At 40.7% G+C, this 23,663-nt stretch overlaps 1 protein-coding gene across 1 annotated transcript; it reads left to right on the top strand.

The window, feature by feature from the left end:
• The first annotated feature begins 1,385 nt into the window (after positions 1 to 1,385).
• brd4 (bromodomain containing 4) lies at positions 1,386 to 22,642 on the top strand. Its single transcript, XM_005468714.4, is given in 20 exon segments — positions 1,386 to 2,047; positions 11,930 to 12,311; positions 13,855 to 13,992; positions 14,087 to 14,222; positions 14,584 to 14,924; positions 15,056 to 15,436; positions 15,526 to 15,654; positions 15,967 to 16,197; positions 16,282 to 16,505; positions 16,895 to 17,217; positions 17,358 to 17,453; positions 17,554 to 17,955; positions 18,186 to 18,404; positions 18,407 to 18,973; positions 19,079 to 19,185; positions 19,284 to 19,434; positions 19,536 to 19,660; positions 19,786 to 19,991; positions 20,744 to 21,020; positions 21,158 to 22,642. Coding segments are annotated over 20 exon segments (4,602 nt in total). The 5' UTR covers positions 1,386 to 1,949; the 3' UTR covers positions 21,227 to 22,642.
• Positions 22,643 to 23,663: the final 1,021 nt, after the last annotated feature.

The following is a 23,663-nucleotide window of genomic DNA, read 5'->3' as shown; positions in this document are numbered from 1 at the left end:
TAGATAGCACTAAGGGCTGTGTTTTAGGGCTCAAACAATTCATCGAGTAATTTGAATAATTTGATTATTAAAAAATTCTTGACACAAGTTCTTTGCTTTACTGCTTCATTTAACACACGGCTCTATACCGCGCCAGTGTTGCCATGGAAACGCGAGCCACATTGGCGACTAAAAACAGACTGCAATAGAAGCGTATTTAGGAGCAGCATATGAGTAAATCATTTGATAACATTAAGCTCACTGACACTGATAACCCAACAGCAGCAGACATGATGATGGTGACATAGTTTAACATGGAGTTGGAGTCTGTTTACACACCTTGAAGAGCAAAGAGGTGGAATCGTTAGCGAGATAGTGAGCCCAGGTTGAGTGATAGGAAACGTGTTTCTAGTGTCTAAAACAACAGCGCTGTTCCTGTAATCACCTTTAAAACTTTTACTGGGAAAAAGCTAGCGGCCCTTCATCCATCAGCTTATAAATCCTGCTGTCTACAATCCATAAAACATAGCTTAATTTTTTTCAGTATTATTTAAAATTTTCTTTAAATATTGTGATAAAATTTTGAGGCAGCATGCCCATCCCATTTACAGTTCTACAGATGTTTTTGTGCACTGCCGCCATATTGGATTGTAAAGTTGGGGCTGTGACTTAACAATCAGCACTCTGAATCTCCCAGTTAGAAGTCTGAGGTGTTCCAGTTGAAAATTGTTGAGGTGCCAGAAATTCGACTTCTGACTTCAGATGGAATGCACCAATACTTCCACCCTTGCAGCTTTTTCAGCGAGCCAGCCCACTTTTTGCAATGATGCAATGTTTGAATGCTAAACATTATTACGTAATACTCTCAATATTTGCAGTTTAAGTTTTCCACAACAATATAGATTATTGGCGATGATTACAATCCTGCACTTAAGTTCAAGCCTTGACTTAGTCATGATTTTATCTCCTGTTTTAAGCAGCCAGTTAGAAATAGAATCTGCCTCATAGATCTGGCCCAATATAGTTATTTTTCCACAAAAAAAAAGTCCCGCCATGATATCAGTCTGTGTGCTAGATGAGGAGATGATGGACTACAGATAAGTGAGCCCTTAGATTGGAGGGGGAAGGCATATACAAGATCAGTCTAAGGAGAAAGATTGTATGGGGGTGGAGCGTAATGAAATGGACTGAGAAAAAGACAGGAAGGGGGTGGGGTCTTAAAGGTGTAATGGAAGGGGGCAGAGAGAGTGAGCATGGACCTCAAGCCATTGATGGAGAAAGTGGGGAGGGGTGAAATGAAAAAAACACGTAGGAGTAAGAGAGAGAGGGAGGGGGAGAGAGAGAGAGGGAGGGAGGAGTGTGTGGGCTGAGGCTTGCTGAATGAGGAAGCAGTTGAGCCATTTTTTTTTTTTACTGTTGAGTAACTGCATGCTGGTCTGCCTGTGTTAGAGAGGGTGAGAGCGGGACCTGGGCGAAAAAAGTGTTTCTTCTGGATCTTATCAGAGCTCAGTCCTCTCTTTCACCTTCCCCTCTCAGTTTTGTATATATCTTGATTGCTGTTTGTGACTATTTAAGTTGGGGAGGCCCTGGAGAGGACACACAATGGAGCGAAGAGCCTCTGGCAACTGGGCTGTTGTACTGTTGAGAGGGGGATGGTGTAGAGAGAGGACCGGTTCACACAGCTAACACAGCCTGCCGGCTGTAGGTTTCCAGCAGCCTGTCCTCCCGCCTGGACCTACTCTTTCCTGGCTGGGGCCTCTTTTTCCTGGAACAGCCACTCTCAAACTCTACTTGGACTACGCTACGGATTACTCACCGTGTTCTGTGGGATTTTAGGATACATACTGGAGCCTGAAGAATAAATCTATTATGTTTTTTGGATTGAACAAAGGGAAAAACTAACTTCTCTGTAATTCTTCTGTGCCCTGTTTTGGTTTTTGCTTTCTCTTTCTGTTTAGAGGAGTTCGTAAATGGATTACAAGATGCATGCCAAATCAAACGATTTACTGGATTTCCAAATACTGGATACACTTCTGGAAAAAATTGCGCATTCAGTCTCTGTTAAAAGGTAATGTTATCTGGTTACTTAGAGTATGTTACATTTTTCTTTCAGATACTCATTTGAGTCACTGAAGGAGTTTATATTCTTATATTTACAAAATGTTATCAATTTGTGTACATGGTTAAAAAGTATAATAGAAAACAGTAAGGACAGCCTGGAGTCATGGTTCTTGGGACTATCATGTGGTTCGACAGACTTGAGTTTTATGGGCCCCAGCAATGCAATCCTGTTTAGAAATAGTATTTGGTATCTAGATTTCAGCCAGAAGCCTACCTCCTGGCGTGAGAGAGAGAGAGAGGAAGGGGGAGTACAGAGGAAGAGTTTAGGGTTTTGTGTGTGTGTGTGCGGGTGTGTGTCTCCTGATTCCTGGCAGGGTTTGGCTTGCTTATCCTAACCAGCTGGAAGTTTAACTTAAAAGAGACTACATGATTCTTGCCTTTTCCTGTTATGTGTCTGACTCATGGTTAGTCTATTCGAGTCAGTCTGCATGCTTATGACTCATGTAGTAAGCGGTTGTAATCAGCACAGGGGGAACTTCTTTATATGTGTGACCTTTCAGTGAATTATTGAAAAGTCATGACTTGTGTTTCAAATTTCCATAGAACAAATGTAAACATAAACAAATTTTGTTTGTCTTTCATATGTGATGAAACTGAAGTAGCACAGGTTATGGGTGGTTACTGATAAATTGATAATCATCCAAAAATAGGATTTGGTGGTATCGAGAGTAAAAATACAGTGCATTGGCCAAGAAAGGCCAACTGTTACCATAGAAACATTGGCAAAATTTGTTTTTTCTTTGCTTCAGCATCTTGAAACTTGTTTCAAGTTTATTTTGGTATGTTTCTTGTCCCACTGGTGTGCCATAAGGATTATATAACTTAATACATACATTTCTATAATCAATCACATTCTTAACATAATTTTTACTGTAGCATAATTTTACTGTAAGTTGTTCTAGTGCTTTTCTTGATAGTTGGCTTTTTGTTGCTCACTACGAGGCTGCTGTACACAGCCTGATGCGTGCATGTCTGGTGCCATCTGAGCCCTGTTTGCACCTGTAAATTTCACGTGGTGATCACATGCCCACTGGGACAAGTATTTGCCATTGCAAGATGGGATTTACAATCAGAAACACCCTTAATTTGTGGATGATTCGTTACCTTATAAGTTTTTCACATCAGTGCTTTCAAAATAATAACAACTATATTTGTGCCTCTTTTCCACTTGTACGTACCGAGCTTGACTCTACTCTTCTTGGTTTTGGTTGTTTTCCATTACAGTCGAGTACCACCTTTTTATGCTTGGTGTCTTTATAGAAACACATCCGGTGGACCAGTATGTTGGTTTGTGTAGACCCATTGCTAGGTTTCAAAGCTATCAGTTTTGATTTTTGTGAAGGAGTCGCTCTAATGACTCATCAGTGACGCCACTAACTGGCCAGTCGGTGGCATGCAGTCTGATGTCACATTTTGACTCAGAGTGCTTGGAACTCCAGCCAAGTATCAAGTACTACCACCTAATGAAAAACCCTAAAAACAGAGTCAACTCAAGGCAAGCCAAGCAGGCACTAGTGGAAAGGGCTAAAATTGAAACTGACTAAACCTGAAACTGACTAAACCCATAATACAGTTGAGTTTCGAAAACAAAAGTACACTTATATTTCTTGTCTTACCAGTCGAAAGGAGGTGGGAATAAAAGGACATATGCAACAAGAGTGTTAACGACCCGAGTAATAACATAGGTGGAATCAGTACAAACTTGAAAATCGACTGTCAAGACAGTAGCATTAGAGTGGAGCTCCTCCCTGGAGAGGAGCTGAAAAGGCTGGTGTGTAAGCAGGGAATTGTGCTGTTGGCTTTGTCAGTGTGGTTCAATTAATAATTTATGTTCATGCTTTCAGACAACATAAGCCATCATTCTAACTCTTAGTAAGAACCAAGGCAGCACCCCCCCCCCCCCCAACCTTATACATGAATGATTAATAGCTTACTTTTACAGGGAGCACTGATGTCTTGATATATTGTGTTTTGCTTCTATGTAGGACAGTCAGTGATGCTATATGTAGGACTAGATATCCTCACTTGAGATTTGTAACCCCCACCCCAGTAACCAGAACCATTTCCTCTCAAGAAAAAAATTCCATAGCAGTCTGTGGTCCAGGTCAAAAGTCAACTATTATTCCAGGCCTAAACCATGCAGCAACAGGAAGCAAGCCTCTTGACCTGTGTTGGGGACTTTTGGAGGCCTGATCTTACATCCAAATATTACTGTTAAACTATCACAGCAGGTGATTCAAACTTGTTATACAAGTTTCTCTTAGAGACTGACTGAATGTGAATTAGTGCTTGCTAATATTTGTGCAGTTTAATATTAATACAATCACATCAAGGTTTTTTTCCCCCCTTTTTTTTATCTTGCAACTTTGTCTTGCATGTAATTTATTTGAAGTGCGTAGCATCCAAATTAAAACATATGTGAGGGCAAAAAAAAAAAAAAAGCTGGAAAAGGCACCCACAGAAACAAGGCATATGCACACCTGCGCACACTAGCCCCTTTTCCATTCACTTACTTGGATCGACTGGTTTTCCATTCGAATTGAATACCACCTAATGTGTGTGGTCGTCAGTCATAGAAACGCTGCTGATCAACCTGTGATTTAACAGTATGTGATACAAATGCTACAAAAAAGGTGGATGTCGAGGCGACAGTATACCTACCGCTCAGTCTCTGGCTTTTCATCAGACTCTGGGACCATGGCGCTGTTTTTTTGTAGCCATTTCCCTCGTTGCCAAGTTTCAAAAATTGCGGTTTTGATTTTTGTGAACGAGACACTCTCATGACTCATGGAGTGACACCCCTGACCAGCCAGTCGGTGGCATGCAGTCTGATGATGTCACATTTTAGTACCTGCTTGGATCGCTTGGAACCCCGGCTAACCAGGTACTATGACCTAATGGAAAACCCTGAAACCTTGAGTAGATACTAATGGAGAATTGGCTAATGTTCCCTTTAAGTCAGTCAGCAGTCAGCCTAAAAGTTTGTATACGTGAATCAGCCTCAAATGCTGCCCTCTAATCACCCACTTTCAAGCTAGAATGCTTATGTATACAAATGAGACTATTGATCGGGGGGTTCTTCAAGTCATGGTATCCTCTGGCCAATCTACAGCATAACAAAAGAGCGTCACCACAGTATGTGTAAAGCATGACTGACTGATCCACAACTTTCCCAAATAATTGTGAGAAATAGTGGAATCCCTCTGCACAAAGGTATCAATAAAAAATAGTCACTGATGAAAGTGATTTATTTATTTACATATTTATATGATAAACTTGGCACTCATCATGAAGATATTGTGTGAGAGCTGTCACTGGCTTTATATACAGTAAGGATGGGGGGGAAATTGATGCAGCATATTTTTAAATAAATATTTTCTCTGGAAATACATTGAACGGGCACTCAACTCATTAGTTTACTAGTAGAAAATCTCCTTTGCTCATATTAAATGTTAAGTTGCTGATAACCAGGTACTCTCAGTCCTTTCCTCTTATCCTACTGGCAGGTTTGCTTGACACTGTTGTGGCAATCTCATCCCGCAGTTAGACTGATTCCAACTCCATTGTCATGTCATGTCAGTTCATGTTCAGCTCTTGAGATCTGTTTTGAGCTAGACCCCAGTCTAACACAGACCTGTAACAGGTAGAAAACTGATTCAAGTGCTGCAACACACAACTTACTGAGGCTGCAGAGCAGAAGGACCACCACTACAGTCCAAGACCCACAGGATGAGGCTCACTGAATATATAGCCTGTAATGTTGTTCAGTTACATAGTTTTCACGAATAACTTTATACCTGTTTTTGGCGTAGAAACTTGTAAACGGAACTGATAATTCACTTCAGAGAGCAACTGCACCTCTGTTTGCATAAATTGAATATAAATTTATGGGAAACACTATTTAACTGTTTGATGTTGTTTATGTTTTAAAGACGGTTATGTAACTGGAAAAGTTTAGTTTTTTTGTTTTGTTTTACATGTATCAAACCAAAGTTTCGCTTTACTCGGTTCACTTTACTGGTTACTTCCTAAAACATGAAGGGAACCAGACAGAACAGGTTTAACAGGTTTCCTTCCTAAGTATTTTGTCAACAGCATTTATGCTGTTTTAAATTGCAAAGACCACAAGCCTTGTCCATGTTGTGTTTCTGTTAGTGCAAATGATCAGCAGGCCAAAAACCAAATCACTGCATGGTTATTAAATAACAAAATTAATATTAAATATTAGGTAAATTGAGCACTATAGGTGTATTGGAGATGCTTTTAAAAACAAGCTTTTGAAAAGACTAGAGATGAGGCTTGTTGCTCTCTGCCACCTTTTTGAGTCAAGAGATCTACATGACATTTATGCTTTCAGAACATCTCCTAGAAACATTGTATTATAAAGCACTTGTAGTAATAAGTAAGGATGTAGACAAAAAGCTCAGGCCTGAAAAAATGCAATAACTAGATAGGTCTGAAAGAAATCTACATACTTACCTATTTGACATAAACATGAATGATATTATTCTCAGTAGACACATTTGTACTGATTGTTCTTGACAGTATCCAAAAAAGGACATGCTGAGTGTGAACTACTTGGGACAATATGAGATTAATGTTCATTTATTAGTATGTAGAGGAGAAGACATTTTGGCAAATTGTTGTACAAATACATAACACCCACCTGTTTACAGTGGTGATTGTAAGTGTGTCATGATGACAGGCAGAACAGGATATCTAAGATTATCGTTCTGATGTCCAAATAACTTACCCACATGTTGTTATTCTGGTTTTACTAGGCTAATTGTTTTCCTGTGGCATTTAGTCTGCCAGACATCTTCAGTCTTCGGATTTAAATATTTCTTTTAATGTGTACGTTTTTCTACACGTCTAGTGATACTGTTTGTTTGTTTGTTTTGTTTTGTTTTAAGCCAGATGGGGAAAGAAAAAATAGTCATAGACAGCACTAAAATTTCCCAGGTGTTGTTGAGAAAAATTTAAGACTACAGCCAATGTTTTAAAATAATGTTTCATTTATGTTGTTGAGCTAGATGGTTCTGCAAATGACATCACTGGGAAGATTGCAAAACATTTCAGCCAATTCCACGGCAGCCTTTAAGTTTCAAAGACACTATTTCACAGGAATGCATGCAAATGCTGGATGCAGTCAAATCAGGCATTAAACTTTGTTGACCTGAATACTGTCTTCTGATCTGTGTGATATCAGATTGTTCAGATTTAACGTGACAACAGAACAGGTAATCATCTAGTGAAATCAGATTGAGTTCATGTGACCATAGCTTATGTTCAGCCCTGATAGGGAGGTCAGTTAGATATATACAGTCAAAAGTTTAAGTCCACTTGAAAAATGGCAAACAATCATATTTTGCATGATTGGATCTTAACAAGGTTCCAAGCAGAGCTTCAACATGCAACATTAAGAAATGTGAGTGAGACAAAACATTTTTCTGAGCATGCAATTTATTAAAATCAACATTGAGAGAGGCTGTTGTACAGCTGATCAAAAGTTTAAGACCACATGCCTTTAAAAGGCCAAATCTGTGCAAAAATGAGGCTTCATTGTCATTTTGTGTCATGTAGTCACACTGTCATGACGTTCTGATGGCAAAGGCAAAAAAATGTTCCCTTTTAGAACGTGGTCGGGTTGTTGAACTGCATAAACCGGGTCTCTCGCAACGTGCCGTCACTGCTGAGTTGGGATGCAGTAAGACAGTCAATTGGAATTTCTTAAATGATCCTAAGGGTTATGGAACAAAAACGTCAAGTGGAAGACCCCAAAAAATTTTGCCAGCACTGAGCCGGAGGATCTAATTGGCTGTCCGTCAAGACATTGTACGATCCTTGACCCCAAATCAAGCCCATCACTGGTGCCGACTGCAGCCCCATAACCATCAGACGGCACCTGAAGGGCTTCAAAAACAAAAAATGTCTTCAAAGGCCGTGTCTTGAACGCCACAGAACTGACCGTTTGGATGGTCCTGATGATTTCCCAACGTTACTGGCATGAAAAGCAGATTCCACCTGAGATGTTTTCTATGCCCTACATTTCAGGGGGCGCCATAATGGTCTGGGGTGCTTTTTCCTTCAGTGGAGCAATGGCGCTTCAGGTGGTGCAGGGGCGTCAAACAGCTGCTGGTTATTTCTAGATGTTGCAGAGAAACATCTCTCATGACTGAGGGCCGTCGTCTGTATGATAACGCCTGGGTTTTTCAACAGGACAATGCTACAGTACACAGTGCCTGCAGGAGAAGGGACTTCATCAAGGAGAATAAATCAGTCTTTTGGACCATCCTGCATGTTCCCTTGATCTAAATCTAATTGAGAACGTTTTGGGATGGATGGCAAGGGAAGTTTACAAAAATGGACAACAGTTCCAGACAGTACATGCCTTCTTTTGTGCGGCCGTCTTCACCACTTGGAGAAATGTTCCCACTCACCTCATGGAAACTCTTGCATCAAGCGTTTTGGGGGGGCTGTAAGCGGGCTGTTTTACAGCCCGCTTCAGTTTAAGCGTTGTTTTCAATAAATTGCACAAATTGCTCAAAAAAAACATTTTCCCACTCCCATTTCTTCTTGTACAGGTTGAAGCTCTACTTGGAACATTGTATTTTGCATGGTTGGATCTTAACAATTTTTTGCAATTTTTCAAGCGGTCTTAAACTTTTGATTGGGACTGTATAAAGGCTGATGCAAACATAAAAGTGTACTGTAGCTGAAGATAATACTGGTTCTGAAAAAAGCAACATAATAGTACTAACAATAGCTGTCATTACAACTATGCCATAACTGCAAACTTTTACATGTAATTTTCTTGGGGGAAGAGAGGCAAGAGAGAGGTCTCCAAAGGTTTTCAGCATCATTGCAACAGCATTATTTTCTCTGAGCACAGTGTAGAAAGTGCAGAAAAAAAGCTTGCATGTGGTTTTGGTGTACAAAAGATTCATGACAATAAGTTTGATTATTATTCTGGTTTCCATCCTTAGTCAGGAATGGCATCTGATAGTCAATAGACTGAAACTGTCAACTATGCACAAAAGCATGATTTGTCCAACAATCACTAAAGCAGAACACAAAAATGTGGCGGTGCACAACTTGTATCTGCATCATCACAGATATCATTTTTGGAGATTTCCTTGAATATTGTGATATAATTTATATCCTGTATTGTCTACCACAACTTTTCATGTTATTTTTGATCATTTGACAAACAAATTGTATTTTAGGGTTTAGTAGATTAACCCCTGCTTGGCTTGATTTGCACATCAGTGTGCTGGGTCTAGACAAGTTCTGTGGCTTTGGTTTTTTTTTAAAATTTGTTTTTATTTGGTCTTATTCACAGCGTATGGTATTTTTGCCTCCAGATACAAATGTACCATATCACGTGGGCCAGTACTGTTTCTTTTTTATGTGTTATTGGTTGTGGTCATTCAACATATTGGCAGTTATTCAGATTCTCCACTGTGCTTTAGTGCCTCGGGGGGGCCAACGCAGTGATCATGTGGTGTGCGAACTGCTTCCTCCTTCTCAGAAAGTGACTCACCAAGAATGAGATTAGTCACAGATCCATATAGTTGTGTGTGTGCGTGTGTTTATCTTTGAAGGCCCTTGTTGTGGGGGTGGATTTCAGAGTATCAGACTGGAAAGCTTGTCTCTCATAGAGGGTTGAATACACAATCTGATGATCAGTATTTTTCCTCCAGAATACTGCTGCTGTTGTATTTTTACTCTGTTAATCTAGATTAGTTTTTAGTTGGACTGTTGTCTTAACAGCCTTTGTGTGTAATTTGAATGTAATGTCCCTGACTGCCTGGGAGAGAGGACATTATGTAGGACTGAGCGTGCGGTGGAACACACAGTCCCTCGGCTGCCAGATGACGCCAACTCTCCTCTACTCTCCACCCCTGCCCACTCACATCCAAAAGCACTCCCAGGTCTTGAGACAGAATGGGAACAAAAGATCTACTACAATAACAACAACAACAACACAGACAAAACCGAAACTGAAACAGTTTGATTTTTATTGAATTCACATCAGTAGACGGTTCTTATTTTATATCGTAAGCCATAATATAGACTTTCTATGATCAATCTCAAGTTAATGCATCTGATTGTGATATCATTTTGGAAATAACATTTCTATTAACAAATAGAGAAACTGCTGTGGTAAAATTCAGACAGTTCATTTTTGGTTTTCATTTGAGTTGTGTTTCTTCTTTCAGTTGAGAGGAAAATGTGTGAGTTGGTGGAACTATGTCATAATACTCACTGAACTAACAGTTTGAAACCATAAAGGAAATTAAATCATGTGGTCTATTTTTTTTGCTGACAAAATCCCCTGTAGATTAGTCAATGATTTGCAGATCTAGGTGTATTTTACATTACGTCTATTGCTGCCATGGTTACATATAGTCAGGGACAATTTTCTTATCTGTACCCACACCAAAAATAGATAAAAAGAAAAGTGAGAAAATAATAGAGCAAAAGAAAAGGCAAGAACTGGTGCAATTTTCTGTGTGTGGGTAGTTCAGAGTATAATATCACAGTAACTCTCACATTGGACATAACTCTGGTCACAACTAGGCCCCTCACCATGTGTGGATGGTGGTACAGGATGAAGAAGGGTGCAAATCCATATTAAACTATATATCCATTTGTAACAGTCATGTGGTGTAGCTTAATAAGATGATGCCATTAAGTTAAAGGAAGTGTACTTCTAACATTTGTGTATTATTACCTTTTAACCAAGTTAGTTCATATGAGATCATGACAACTGACAATATCCTGACAACATCAGAAGATGGCTTAAGAATGTCTGCCATATTGGACACGATACAAGCACTCTTTGCTAAAGAAAAACATGCATTCCCTGAATTGCTGGCAATGCTTATTGGAGTTTTCTAATCGTTGCTGGGTTGCAAAAAATAGAAAGAAAACTGAATAATGGCTTTGGTAGCCAGAAGACTGCAACTGCAACAGTTGGCTGTTGTTAATTTTTAACTGTAAATACTTGCTAACTGCTTGCTGAGTGGTAGCACAACTTGTGGAAAATTGTGACACAAACCAGAAATTAAAGTAAAAGTTTGACCTTTTGCAACATGTTAGTTGCAATACTTTGAAGGCAAACCTTCTGCATTTCAGGGTTGAACTGCGCGTTTCAGTTTCACAGTCAATTTAAATATGAGGATTGTGTAGTCTTACTTTGAATGCTTTTATAATTCTATAGTCATTTGTACATTAAAACCAGCCAAAAGTATCTATATAACAAAGATTAGAGGCCAGGGAGAGCTTCAGTTTAATATACATCTGCGACACCAGTTAGTACTTTTGCTTTTTTCCATGTTACCAAGTCTCTCATAGCGATTAATTACAGTTAATATTCATTCTTCTCTATTGTACCAAAGTAGATAAAGTATTTAACATATTCAATTATGAAGGATCTTTACAAAAACATTTAATTCACCCCGTCAACAGTGCGTTCTTGTTCAAGGCCAGATTTTCTGAATGAAATCATCACTGGGAACTTTTTCTTGTTTTTAATATGACTGTGTAAACATTACAGTGCATGTTTCGTCCTCTACTCACAATCAGAGCTGACAAAGTGGAAATCTTTTCAACTGATCGAAGAAACTAACTCATTGTGTTATGATTAAATGACAGGTATACCACTAGCCTTGCAGTTATTTTATTTGATTGTAAACATGATATAAGGGGTCTAACTAAACTTTGCGTTGAAATGTAAAATGTTATTGGCTGTGTAACAAAGTTTATAAGTATAGCAAAGACTTTGTTTATAGTTTTGCTAATTACACTTCTTTTCTCTTTTTAGAGAGTCCAGTGAGGAGTGCAATGGGATCAGCAGTGCTCTGTCAGTGGAGTCTGTGCCGGGGCCAAGATTAAACTGGTGTCCTGCCAACACCACTACCTCTACCCCTGCCCCTGCTTCAGCTCCGGGGCCCGAGCCCAGGTCCTGCCTTATCAGAATGGGTGACGGCCTGGACACAGCGCAGATGTCGGGCGGCAGCAGCAGCCAGGGGCAGGTTCAGCAAACGTGTAACCCCCCACCCCCAGAATACATCAATCCTAACAGGCCAAAGCGCCAGACCAATCAGCTACAGTACCTGCTAAAAGTGGTGGTGAAAACCCTGTGGAAGCACCAGTTTGCCTGGCCTTTTCATGCACCAGTGGATGCAGTCAAACTCAACCTGCCTGTAAGCTTTGTTTTAACATAAAATGCTTAATTTCTCTAAGATTTCATGGACAGAGTAGATGTCTCATAGGTTCTACACAATCTAACGCCCTGTATTTACTTATTTATGCTTTTTTATGATTTATAAATTCAGGCAAACTGACTAGAGCTCTTCTCTGCATGTATATGCAAAATTGAGAATACCCGGGGTCTTTTTTTCTATATTTTATCATTTAGATTGTTGCATTTGTCATTGCACAGTATGAAGTCATATTGAACACACGCACATTATATCATCCTCAGCTGTTATAATCTGCAGTTAATGGAATTTAAATTGAATTAACAATTTTGGCTTCCACAAAACAATCAGTGCAAGATAACTGGGATTAAACAGTTAATGTGTTGTACGCTATTCTTTTGCTTTGCCTTTCAGCACACCACTCTCCTTTTGCACCTCTATAAAGATCTAAATTAATGATATGCATCTCGGTATTTATCAAAACAATTGTTTTTGTGATTTTTGCCATAATCAAAAAACTCTATGACAAAGTGTTAGGGATCACATTAAGAAAAAAAATATTGTTGATCATTTTGAGAATTAAGTCGAAATTTCAAGATTAAAAGTTGAGAATGTATTTTGAGAAAAAGTCTAAATGTGGAGATTACAGTTGTTGTTTCAAGACAAACTCCCACGGCTGCTACACCCTTTAAAAAAATACCCTGTTTAGATGAGTAAGTGAAACACATTAATCAGCCGTCTTGTGACACAGCATACATCCTCTAACCATCGATAACCAAGTCCACTCTTCTGAGTTCGTGTTTTTTTCCATCTGACCAGATGCAGCTTTCTGCACCACCTTTTCAATGTCCTTATACTGATCATCACAATGTTTTTATGTGCTTGAAGAGAAATCATATCCTTTCTTGTTACTAATACCAATTCTGAAGTATGATTTCACTAACTCTGAGGGTAAAGCAACCGTGGCATTTTGTGTTGAAATAACAACTGTAATCTCCACATTTCAACTTTTTATCAAAATAGTATTTTGACTTTTTTCTTATTATTATTCTGAGTATTTTAATTTCAATGTTCAGAAGTGAAATTAATTTTTTCTAGTCTTTTGTTTGGACCACAACATAATTTAAACTTATTAGGACTTGAGAGAGCGTGAACACCTCATATATGTTCTTTATAATTATGCTGGCAAGAATAACAATTAATTATCAGTCATCTCTAAGAGGTTAATGAAACTTAAGAAAGCCAGAATAATGAAATGTTTGCCAGAAATTGAACATTTATTGAACCTTTATGACATTTTTTAAAATGAGTTAAATAAAAATTTGCACGTCATTTTTAATTATTATTGTATTTGCTATATCCTGTGTTTTTTGTTTTTGTTTCTGCAATTTATTTTGGTTTTTCGGGGCCGGGGTGACAATGACGGTATATAAGTACCAAATATGATACAGGAGGTGTTAAGGGGTTCATTTTAGTAAAGAACCAGATTGCATTGAAGAGTTTCCACTTGAGTTATTTCTGACCAACTTATTTGTGACCATTTCAGGACTACTACAAAATAATCAAAACCCCTATGGACATGGGAACAATCAAGAAAAGGCTTGAGAACAGTTACTACTGGAATGCCCAAGAATGTATCCAAGACTTCAACACGATGTTTACCAATTGCTACATATACAACAAGGTACATAGTTGTACAACGGAGCCTTATCAATATAACGTTCCAATAATTCTGAAGTTGTTCCACTTGAACTAAAACTGTTTTTCTCCCTTTGCAGCCTGGCGATGATATAGTGTTAATGGCTGAGGCTCTAGAGAAGGTTTTCCTTCAGAAAGTTACAGAAATGCCACAGGAAGAAACTGAGATTGTTGTCATGACAGGAAAGGGACGTGGCCGAGGCCGGAGAGAGGGAGGTATGGATTTCTAAAATTAATTTCTACTACTATTCCTAGCTTTTCTTCTGTAAGATTGTATGGTTATGGTTCTTTATTTATTTATTTCAGCTGAATTATATTAAAGGATTGAGAAAATGCACCTTTTAAAAAGGCACTTTTTTTTAAGCTCAATGAATCAACATGTTTTTTGCCTCTGAGTAATCATGTTAGCCCTATTTGACTTCAGTGTGGCTGCACATTTTGGTGTGCAAATGAATAGGTAATTCTTTGGTCTACATGATTATAAAGACCAGAGAGAGTGTGCAAAACTCTGATACAAGAACAGTTTTTAATCTGGCACTTTCATGAGAAAACAACTGTTTTGTTCTTTCACATCCAGGTCTAAACTTGAAACCTGGGGCCATTATGGATCCTTTGTCCACAACTCCTCAAACACGCGGCCTATCAGCCCTCCCAACAGGGCTCCAAACTCGAGGACCAGTACAGGGTCCGCCTTCACTACCTCCCCAGCCTTTGATGCAGGCCCTCCCAGGCCATGTGCCCCCAGCGTTATCCAGCCATGCACCACAGCTCGGAGCGCCATACTCCCTGGGTCAGCCAGACTGCCCACCTCAAGTTCCTGTAATGACTTCTGTGCCTCCCCCTTCCCAGACCTCTCTTCCCCCAGCAACAATCCAGAGCACTGCCCCCATGCTGCAGACCTCCATGACCATGACCAAAGTGAGTGTACTTGACAAATGGATGAATGTTTGGGCATGAAGGCTCATCTTTGACCATGCTTGGATCAGACATATGTAGATAAGATATAATAATTGCTTAATTCCCTTTTTTGTTATTTTACTGCTATCCAGCCAAGAAAGAGCCAAAAAAGGAAAGCAGACACTACAACGCCTACTGCAAATGACCAGCTGAGTGAGTCATCGCCAGCAGAATCTAAGTCTGGGAAGACACTACCCAGGCGAGAGAGTGCACGGCCTACAAAGATTAAAAAGGACGCTCCAGACTCTCAGCATCACATAGGCTTGGGAATGGGACTAAGCGGACCGAGTGGAGGTCATAGCCCCAAACCACAGGACCAGCTGGGGTATTGCGCCAGTCTGGTTAGAGAGATGCTGTCCAAGAAACATGCTGCTTATGCCTGGCCATTCTACAAACCAGTTGATGTGGATGCACTGGGACTACATGATTATCATGATATCATCAAACATCCAATGGACCTCAGCACCATTAAGGTGTGCAGAAAACACATATTTTCAGAGAAACTAAGGAGGGGGCATTTTTTTGCATGGCAAGTAATTAATACCCTTGATGTATTTAATAGGCCAAGCTGGAGAACAGGCAATACCGGGATCCCCAGGAGTTTGCTGCTGATGTGCGATTAATGTTTTCCAACTGCTACAAATATAATCCTCCAGACCATGAGGTGGTAGCCATGGCTCGCAAACTACAGGTACGTACATGCTATTGTTACATTTTTAAAAAGATTGCTTTGATTGCATTCTACTGAATTTAATTTTTTGTTTTGCTATTATTTTATTTATTTGCTAGTTTATACAGGGCTCCTCTGTAAAAAAAAAAAAAAAAAAAAAGTAAATAAAAAATAAACATTGCAATAAATCATCTGCCTTTCTAGTAAGTCTCACATGCTGCAGTTGAACAGGGAGCAGAAGTCATTAATATGTTAGTATCCTGCCCAACTAATGTATGTGTGTGTGTAAAACACCAATTTTGATGGTATGCCTGCTTTTTTTTCATTTTGTAGGATGTCTTTGAAATGCGCTTTGCCAAGATGCCAGATGAACCAGAGAGCAAGCCTTTAGTTTCTGCCCCAGCTCCTGCACTTCATCACCCTGCCCCTGTTAAGCCTCAGCCTCCTCTGGCCCACGTCGCCTCATCTTCGGACAGCTCCAGTGACTCGTCCTCTGAGTCTGAGTCTTCCACTGATGACTCTGAAGAGGAAAGAGCCCAGAGGTTGGCAGAGTTACAGGAACAGGTCAGTTGTCTAAGAAAATTCAGTTGAGTTGTTGTCCACACCCTAAAAACCTTTGTTGATAACTGATCTAATTCCTTTATGCAGTTGAAGGCTGTCCACGAGCAGCTGGCTGCCCTCTCCCAACCACAAGCCAGCAAACCAAAGAGAAAAGAAAAGGAAAAGAAAGAGAAGAAAAAGGATAAGCATAAGAGGAAAGGAAGCATGCCTGTCGATGAGATCCAGGATGCTACACCTCTTTCGCAGCCGTCTAAGAAGAATAAGACCAGTAACAATAACAACAAAGAGATTGTTCCCAAGAAGAAACCCAGGTGGGTATTAAGCACTCTCCTAAAGGTTGAACAAAACCTTTATAAAGCAGTCAGCCTGACATTTCACAATCTGTTAATTACCCTTTCTTTATTTTATATACAGCTTATTGTTATGTTTTCAATAAATGCCAAAAGGCTTGGTTATCCCATGACATTTATTACATAGTTTATGTTGTTATAAGTTATGAGTCTTAAGAGGATGATTGTTGTAATCCAGCTTATTAGTTGGTAACTTTGAGTGGACAGTTTTATTTATGTTAAGAGTTTTAGTCTCCAGCTGTAACTGATTAGCTGTAGGTATGTATTTTCTGTTTTTACCATTTCGAAAAGGCTACTGATTTACTAGAGTTTAGTCAGCATTGGTAAATTTTTGTATTTTGCCTCTGTAGCAAAAAGGAGATGATGAAAGCTGCCAGCTTGCAGCCTGTTCCTAGTCTGGAAGATGACCCGGGAGCCACTGGGTCATCAGTTACAGGGGAAAAGTGCAAACCTATGACATATGAGGAGAAGAGGCAGCTAAGCCTGGACATCAACAAGCTTCCTGGTGACAAGCTTGGCCGTGTAGTACACATTATCCAGTCCAGAGAGCCCTCACTCAAAAATTCAAACCCTGATGAGATTGAGATTGACTTTGAAACGCTAAAGCCTTCCACTCTGCGTGAACTAGAGAGATATGTGTCTTCCTGCCTCCGCAAGAAGAAAAGGGTTTCAGGTAAGCCAAAACTTACAGAATTCTGCCATTTACTGCCATTTACTGCCATTTACTACCACTCTATGAAATCAGCAAGGGGACATGTGAATAGTTTGGTGCTTGAATCTGGAAATGTGTGAACATGTGTATTGTTTTTGTAGTTGATAAGACTATGGAGTCCATGGCTACCTCTAAAAAGACTGGATCTTCTTCAGACAGCAGTGGCTCCAGCTCAGACAGTGAAATGGAGGGGCCAGGTGAGTTACTCCAGATATGAGCATTCAGATTTACATAATCCCCCCCCCCAAAAAAAAAGAAAAGTATGAAATGTTTATGTTTGTACATGTTTTTCCCCAGGAACGATAAAACAGCCGAAAAAGAAGAACCATGCTGTAAAGGAGGGGAAGGGGAAGACACATTCTCATATTCAGACTGTACCCGCTCAGGCTACACATCAGTCTCAAGCTGCAGGCCTTCAGTCCAGCAGTCAGATGAAGCAACAGCAGCACCATCACCACCACCAGCCATCTCCTGCGGGCTTCATGGTGCCCCCTGTTGCTCCTCTGGAGTCTTCTCAGTTATTGGAGACGAGCTTTGACTCCCTGCCACCTTTTGGTCAGTCCATCATGCACTTGCCCCACCACACAGGCAATTCCTCCTCCTCACCTGCACCTTCTCACCTCAACACTCATTCTGCTGGGCCAGTGTCCCCTGAGACACATCCTTTCCTCAACCAGCATTCCGTCCTCCCATCTCCAGGTAAGGTTTTATGCAGAGGCCATTTTTTAATGACTGTAGTCCTGATAGCTACCTAGGTTGCTGTTGCTTCTGAAGCTACAACTGCATTTCTTCTCTACAGAATCCTACAGTTGTAATGCAGTTTACAAAATGACCGCTAGTTCACTTTTTTTCTATTAAACCTATGTTCCAATAATTGGATTTTTGCCAGCAAATTCACGCTAATAAAGTTTTGCTTCTTCTACCCTTAGCCTTACACAGTTCCATGCCTCAGCAGCCTTCTCGGCCCAGTCACAAGGCAGCCCCTCTGCATCCCAAACCCCCTCAGCAACCAGCGCCACCTCAGCAGCCGCAGCAGCAACAACAGCAGCAGCCACCTCTGCAGCAACAGCCACCTCTGCAGCAGCAGCTCCAGCCTCAGCCTCAGCCCCAGCCAACAGCACCACCACCGCCACAACAGCACCAACTCCCCCTCAGATTCTTCACTCTACTCAGCCTCTGCACCAGCGGCCTATATCCCCCCCAACACTCACACCCCAAGGCTTGTTGTCTTCTCAGCCACCCCAGATGCTGCTGGAGGATGATGAAGAGCCAGTGTCTACAACACCAATTAACCAGTTATTCCTACCCCAGTTTCAGCAACCGCGTCAGACCCAGCAGGCTCGTCAGCAGCAGCAACAACCAGTACAGACTTCGCTCCTGCAGTCTGTTCAGACACAATCTCAGCTTTCGTCTCAGACTACCTTGGCTCCTGCCCAGCACCCTGTTCAGTCCCAGGCTCAGTCAGCCCCGTCACATCAGACGCTGTCCCAACAGATGCCTTTACACCAGGCCCGCCACATGCAACATACTCAGCAGCAACAACAGCAACCACAACAGCAGCAAGTGAACTACCAACATTGTCCTATACTCCCTCCTCAGTCCCAGGGAACACAACACAAAGCGTCCATGCCCACCAATAAAACACAACAGATCATCCAACAGCAGCAGCAAGAGCAGCCCTCCCCTCGCCCGACCAAACCTGACCCTTATAACACAGGTTGGTCCAACGAAAATGGACAGAAATATATTGTGTTACCTGGATTTTTTTTTCCCAAATGAATCATGTTTGCAGATGTCTTATTTCCCTTTATACTGTTTACAGGTCATATGAGAGACAACCCATCACCTCTCATGATGAATTCTCCCCAACTTCCCCAGTATCCACCTGTGTCTCACCAGTCTCCGCCTCACAACATGCAGCCTAAAAAGGTGAGAACATTTCTATCAGGTTGGCAACTGTTTTTAACTGAAGTGGAGTTTGAGGCTGGAATAAGGTCTGACTTTGATTCCATTTGCTTGCCATGCAGCAAAGGGCACCTGGGACCCAAGGTGTGTTAAAAGAGGAGAAACTTCCTCCATCACCAGTGATGAGAGGGGAGCCATTCAATCCTGCAATGAGACCAGATCATCATAAACATCCTGAGAGCAAGCCTTGTCAACCAAGCCACAGCCAACAGAGTAAGAGCTCCTTAACTACTTCTCCTTAACGTTTTTCCCCCCAAAATAAAATTAAGAATTAAGAAACTGTGCAGGATATTGATTCTTCTTGTGTTGAGCAGATGTGAAGTCCATGGAAGGCTCGCGACCTGTCATCCGCTCCTCTGAGCCCAGTGGGCCACCCACCTCTTTGCAAGATAAGGAGAAGTTCAAGCAGGAGTCCAAGACTCCTTCTGCCCCCAAAAAGGTACAGGTGGGTGCAAAAGTCAGTTTTTAAAACTGAATAAATACCTCTATATCCATCTGATTGTAGCCCAAAAGGATTCCACCTACCAGCATTTTTGATTTGACCTCTCTGCGTCTGTTCCTCAGGATGTGAAACTGAAGAATATGGGCTCGTGGGCCAGTTTGGCACAAAAATCCACGTCTACGCCCTTATCGGCAGTGAAATCCTCGAGTGACAGTTTTGAACAATTCCGTCGTGCTGCTCGGGAGAAAGAGGAGAGGGAGAAGGCCCTGAAGGCCCAAGCTGAGCAGGCAGAAAAAGACAGGCTACGCAGAGAGCAAGACAAACTACGGTGAGATTGTCAATAACACTGGAATACAAAAGGGGCAAAAAGCAGCAGTGATTGAGGAGATTCATGTTCCATATTTATTGTATATCTGCTTGAAAAAGTAATGACAGAATAATATAAAGTATATTATAGTTAACTGTGTCTATAGCAATGTGCTTCTACCAAAAGAAGGGCTTTCCTATCAAAACCCGCCATCCTATTAATAAATTGTATTCGCAATGAATTTGAATGACTGCAAGTATCTGTTTGAGCTGCTTGGTGTTTAGTACACAGTGTGAATTCCTGGATTCAAAGATATTGTATGCCCTCTTGTGGTCATATTTTATGACTGCAGCAGCCACAGAGATTAAAGTGTACTGAAAGGACACTGTAGCAGAGGAAATTGATTTAAAAATGATCTGACAAGGTTATCATGGGCCTGTCGACCCTCCACTTCTGTCTGATGTTTTTCATGCAAGAAGCCACTGAAGGAGCTTTTAATATTTCATCTATTGTAGATATTGAACTGCTCAGTAATAAGGAATAGTCCATTAAATAGTCCATTAAACAATAAGGGTCCTAACCCCCCTAAAATAAATTTTAAAAAATGCTTGTAGTAATCTTTGTGATGCTCCTGTTTTTGTGGGCTTTAAGTGTCCTGTGAGATGCCCAGCAGGGCACCCACATGTGTATGTGAGGGCATCGCTTATGTAGCCGTGAACCCCCTTCAGCAGCATGCTGAGCGTTTGACTGATGGCTATTGCTCTGCTTTCCAGAGGTCGGGATGAAGAGGAGGTCATGGAGCAAAGCAGAAGGATGCACGATGAGCCTCGCAGACGTCTTGAGCAGCCACACATTCAAGCCCCTTCACAACAACATCAGCAGCAACAACAACAGCAGCAACAGCAGTCGGTGCAGCAGGAGTCCCAGCCTGCCGCCATTCAGCAGCCTCCTCAACCTCCCACACCACCTCAGCTCACCACACAGAACCAGTTAGACCAAGAGAGAGAGAGGGCACGCCTCCGAGAGCAAGAGAGAAGGAGGCGAGAAGCGGTGAGATGATTTTTCTAGGTTTAATGCTTCTGGGAACTGTGGCGTTCTTGAGCTGTGATACTACCCACTAAGTTAAACAAAAGGTAGTGAACTGTTTGAACATAAACAATAATGGCTGTTTTCTTCTCTCTCTACAGATGGCAGCGACTATTGACATGAATTTCCAAAGTGACTTAATGGCTATCTTTGAGGAGAACCTGTTTTGAGAAGAAGAGCAACTGAAACAAAACTGCAAAAAAGAAAGAAAAAAGAAAGAAAGGGAGAAAAAAGATGTAAACCTCCTCTAAAGTAAGAATGTGGAGATCATGCACCAGAGAGGGACACGGACTGTACGTATACGTGATGGGCCCTGTTGAGACTGAGTACAAACACTGGACGGGCGGTCACAGCTTGGTTTGCCCATGTTGACTAAACACACAAACATCACACGGGGACGAGTCGCTTAGTTTTGGATGTCATTTTCCTGGATATTCAGCATTACCTGGCTGATATCGCGTAACAGGAAAAAAGCGGACCCCTGATGGCAGCGCTGCCTTTTTCACACTTGGTTTTTACAGTGTGTGTGTGTGTGTGTGTGTGTGTCTGTGGGTACAACGGTAACCACAAGCGTGAAGACATCCCACTGATAACGTTCAGACAGACTGCAGAGACACTGAGAGAACTGCCAGATGTCTGAGTTGGTGAAGAAGACTGATCTTTTTGTGTTCTGTTTTGTTTCTTGTAAGTGAAAATATTACTTTTTTGTTTTGTTTTGTTTTTTTTTGGGGGGGGGGCTACTTCCATACTGTAAATCATGTATATTTCTCAGCAGAGAAGGTACAGTTTGCCTTACACCTCTTTTTCCTAAACTGACCATTATCTTCTGTGGCCTGCACAAACGGACAAACATTTGCAGACAAGGCGAGGAGCAGTGCAGACCTTTTTTCATTATCTAGTATCTACTGTAAAGAAGTATTTTCTTATACTACAATAACTGTTTATTTTGAATCTCTTTTCTTTCTTTTTTCCTTCCTCTTTGAATCTTCTCACCAACACACTCCGCCAGCTACTTCTATGCCAAACAACCCCTGATATCTTTTATGCTAAATTACTTGTCCTAAAACATTTGGTAGCTAGTTAAAAAAAAAAAAACCTTAAAAAAAATACCCTCAATATATGCATTATCATAGTTTCAACAAGTATTTATCAAATACAGAGTCAGTCAAGTTTTTTCCATCTTGCCTTTTATTTAAAGCTACAGTAGGAAATCGGTAGCAGAAGAGGGAGAGAGTCCGGTCGTTTCTAAGCTTTAGTTCTGAGTTTTCACTACAAATGTCGCACCATCGTTTGTATTACACTTTTAGACACACTGTTGGAGAAGTTTTTTCTGAGTGGCCGGTTCACAACAGTCACTACTGGATCAGTCAAGCTCCCTATTGTTCCCTCTGATGAAAGTGGGACAATCAGGGGAATTAGACAAACATCTTTCTGTAGCTGTTACTTGAATCAGGTTAGTAAAGTAGTAGACTGGAGAGAGCTCCCTGTTAGATTTTTCACATCGAATCGTCTTCTAGTTCACCGAGGGCACAGTGTCGACAGTATAAACTAAAAAGAAACAATTACAGAAGTCAAGAAACGGAAAATGCTGAAAAAACAGTTTTGATTTCTATCTTTGTTCTTGTTTGATAAAATTGTGGATGTGACTCTTCTAATTATGTTCTTGGAGACATTTGTTTGAGCGGGGATCGACTGAAATCCGAACACATCTCGTCCTCTCTACTTGTCTCTTATGGTGTTTTTTCTCCAGTGCCTGTATTGTATTGCAGTTCTCGTTGGCTTATATTACACTTTGACCGGGTTTAGAAAGGGGCGAGTCAGCAGTGGGCCGTGTAATATTTAAGTGGGGGGATTGAGGGTGTAAAAAAAAAAAAAAAAACAAAAAAAAAAAAAAGAAAAAAAAGAAAAAAGTAATAAAAAAGGAAAAGACAGCGTTTTATATTTTACCCGTTACCAATATTCGGGTTTTAAAGTTAGTTTTAGCTGGACTTCTATGAGTGTACACACCTGACAACTACTTTCTCATTTTGTTCAATCAGCATATTTTAGATAGATCTGTTTCAGTGTCACCACACTAGCGTTTGAGTCTGGTCTGTGAGTGTGACTGTAAATTTGGATGGCTGTATGACTGTGTGTGTGTGTGTGTGTGTGTGTGTGTGTGTGTGTGTGTGTGTGTGTGTGTGTTGTTTTTTTTTTCATTCTTTTCTTGTGTGTGGTGCAGGGAGGTCTGTTTCCCGATGTAGATAAGCAGTCTGTTAATGAGGAGAATAAAAAGATGGGGGAGTACTTCAGGAGAACTCGTTTCTGTGCTTGAGTCACATCTTTTAATTTCTATGAAGTCCACGATATATAACTATATAATTTTATTATTAGATTGGTTTTGAAAGGGTAAAAAACAAAATTTCATTCCTTTTTAGCCTTTTCTTTCTTGTCATAATAACTGTTGGACATAATGTGCCATGAGTTTTACGGAGAATGTGCTGACCTGCAGCTCAGCCCAGAGTTTGCTTTATTCAGGTATCTTATTATGTGTTACATTTGTTCTGTTTTGGGGGTTTTGTTCAGACATTTTCCTCGATTATCGTATGTGAGTGGTCTATCGAGGTC

This window comes from Oreochromis niloticus, linkage group LG4 (genome assembly GCF_001858045.2).
Source record: "Oreochromis niloticus isolate F11D_XX linkage group LG4, O_niloticus_UMD_NMBU, whole genome shotgun sequence".
NCBI lineage: Eukaryota > Metazoa > Chordata > Actinopteri > Cichliformes > Cichlidae > Oreochromis > Oreochromis niloticus.
The sequence above is the reverse complement of the archived record's forward strand: the minus strand, read 5'-3'. Positions and strand labels throughout refer to the sequence as shown.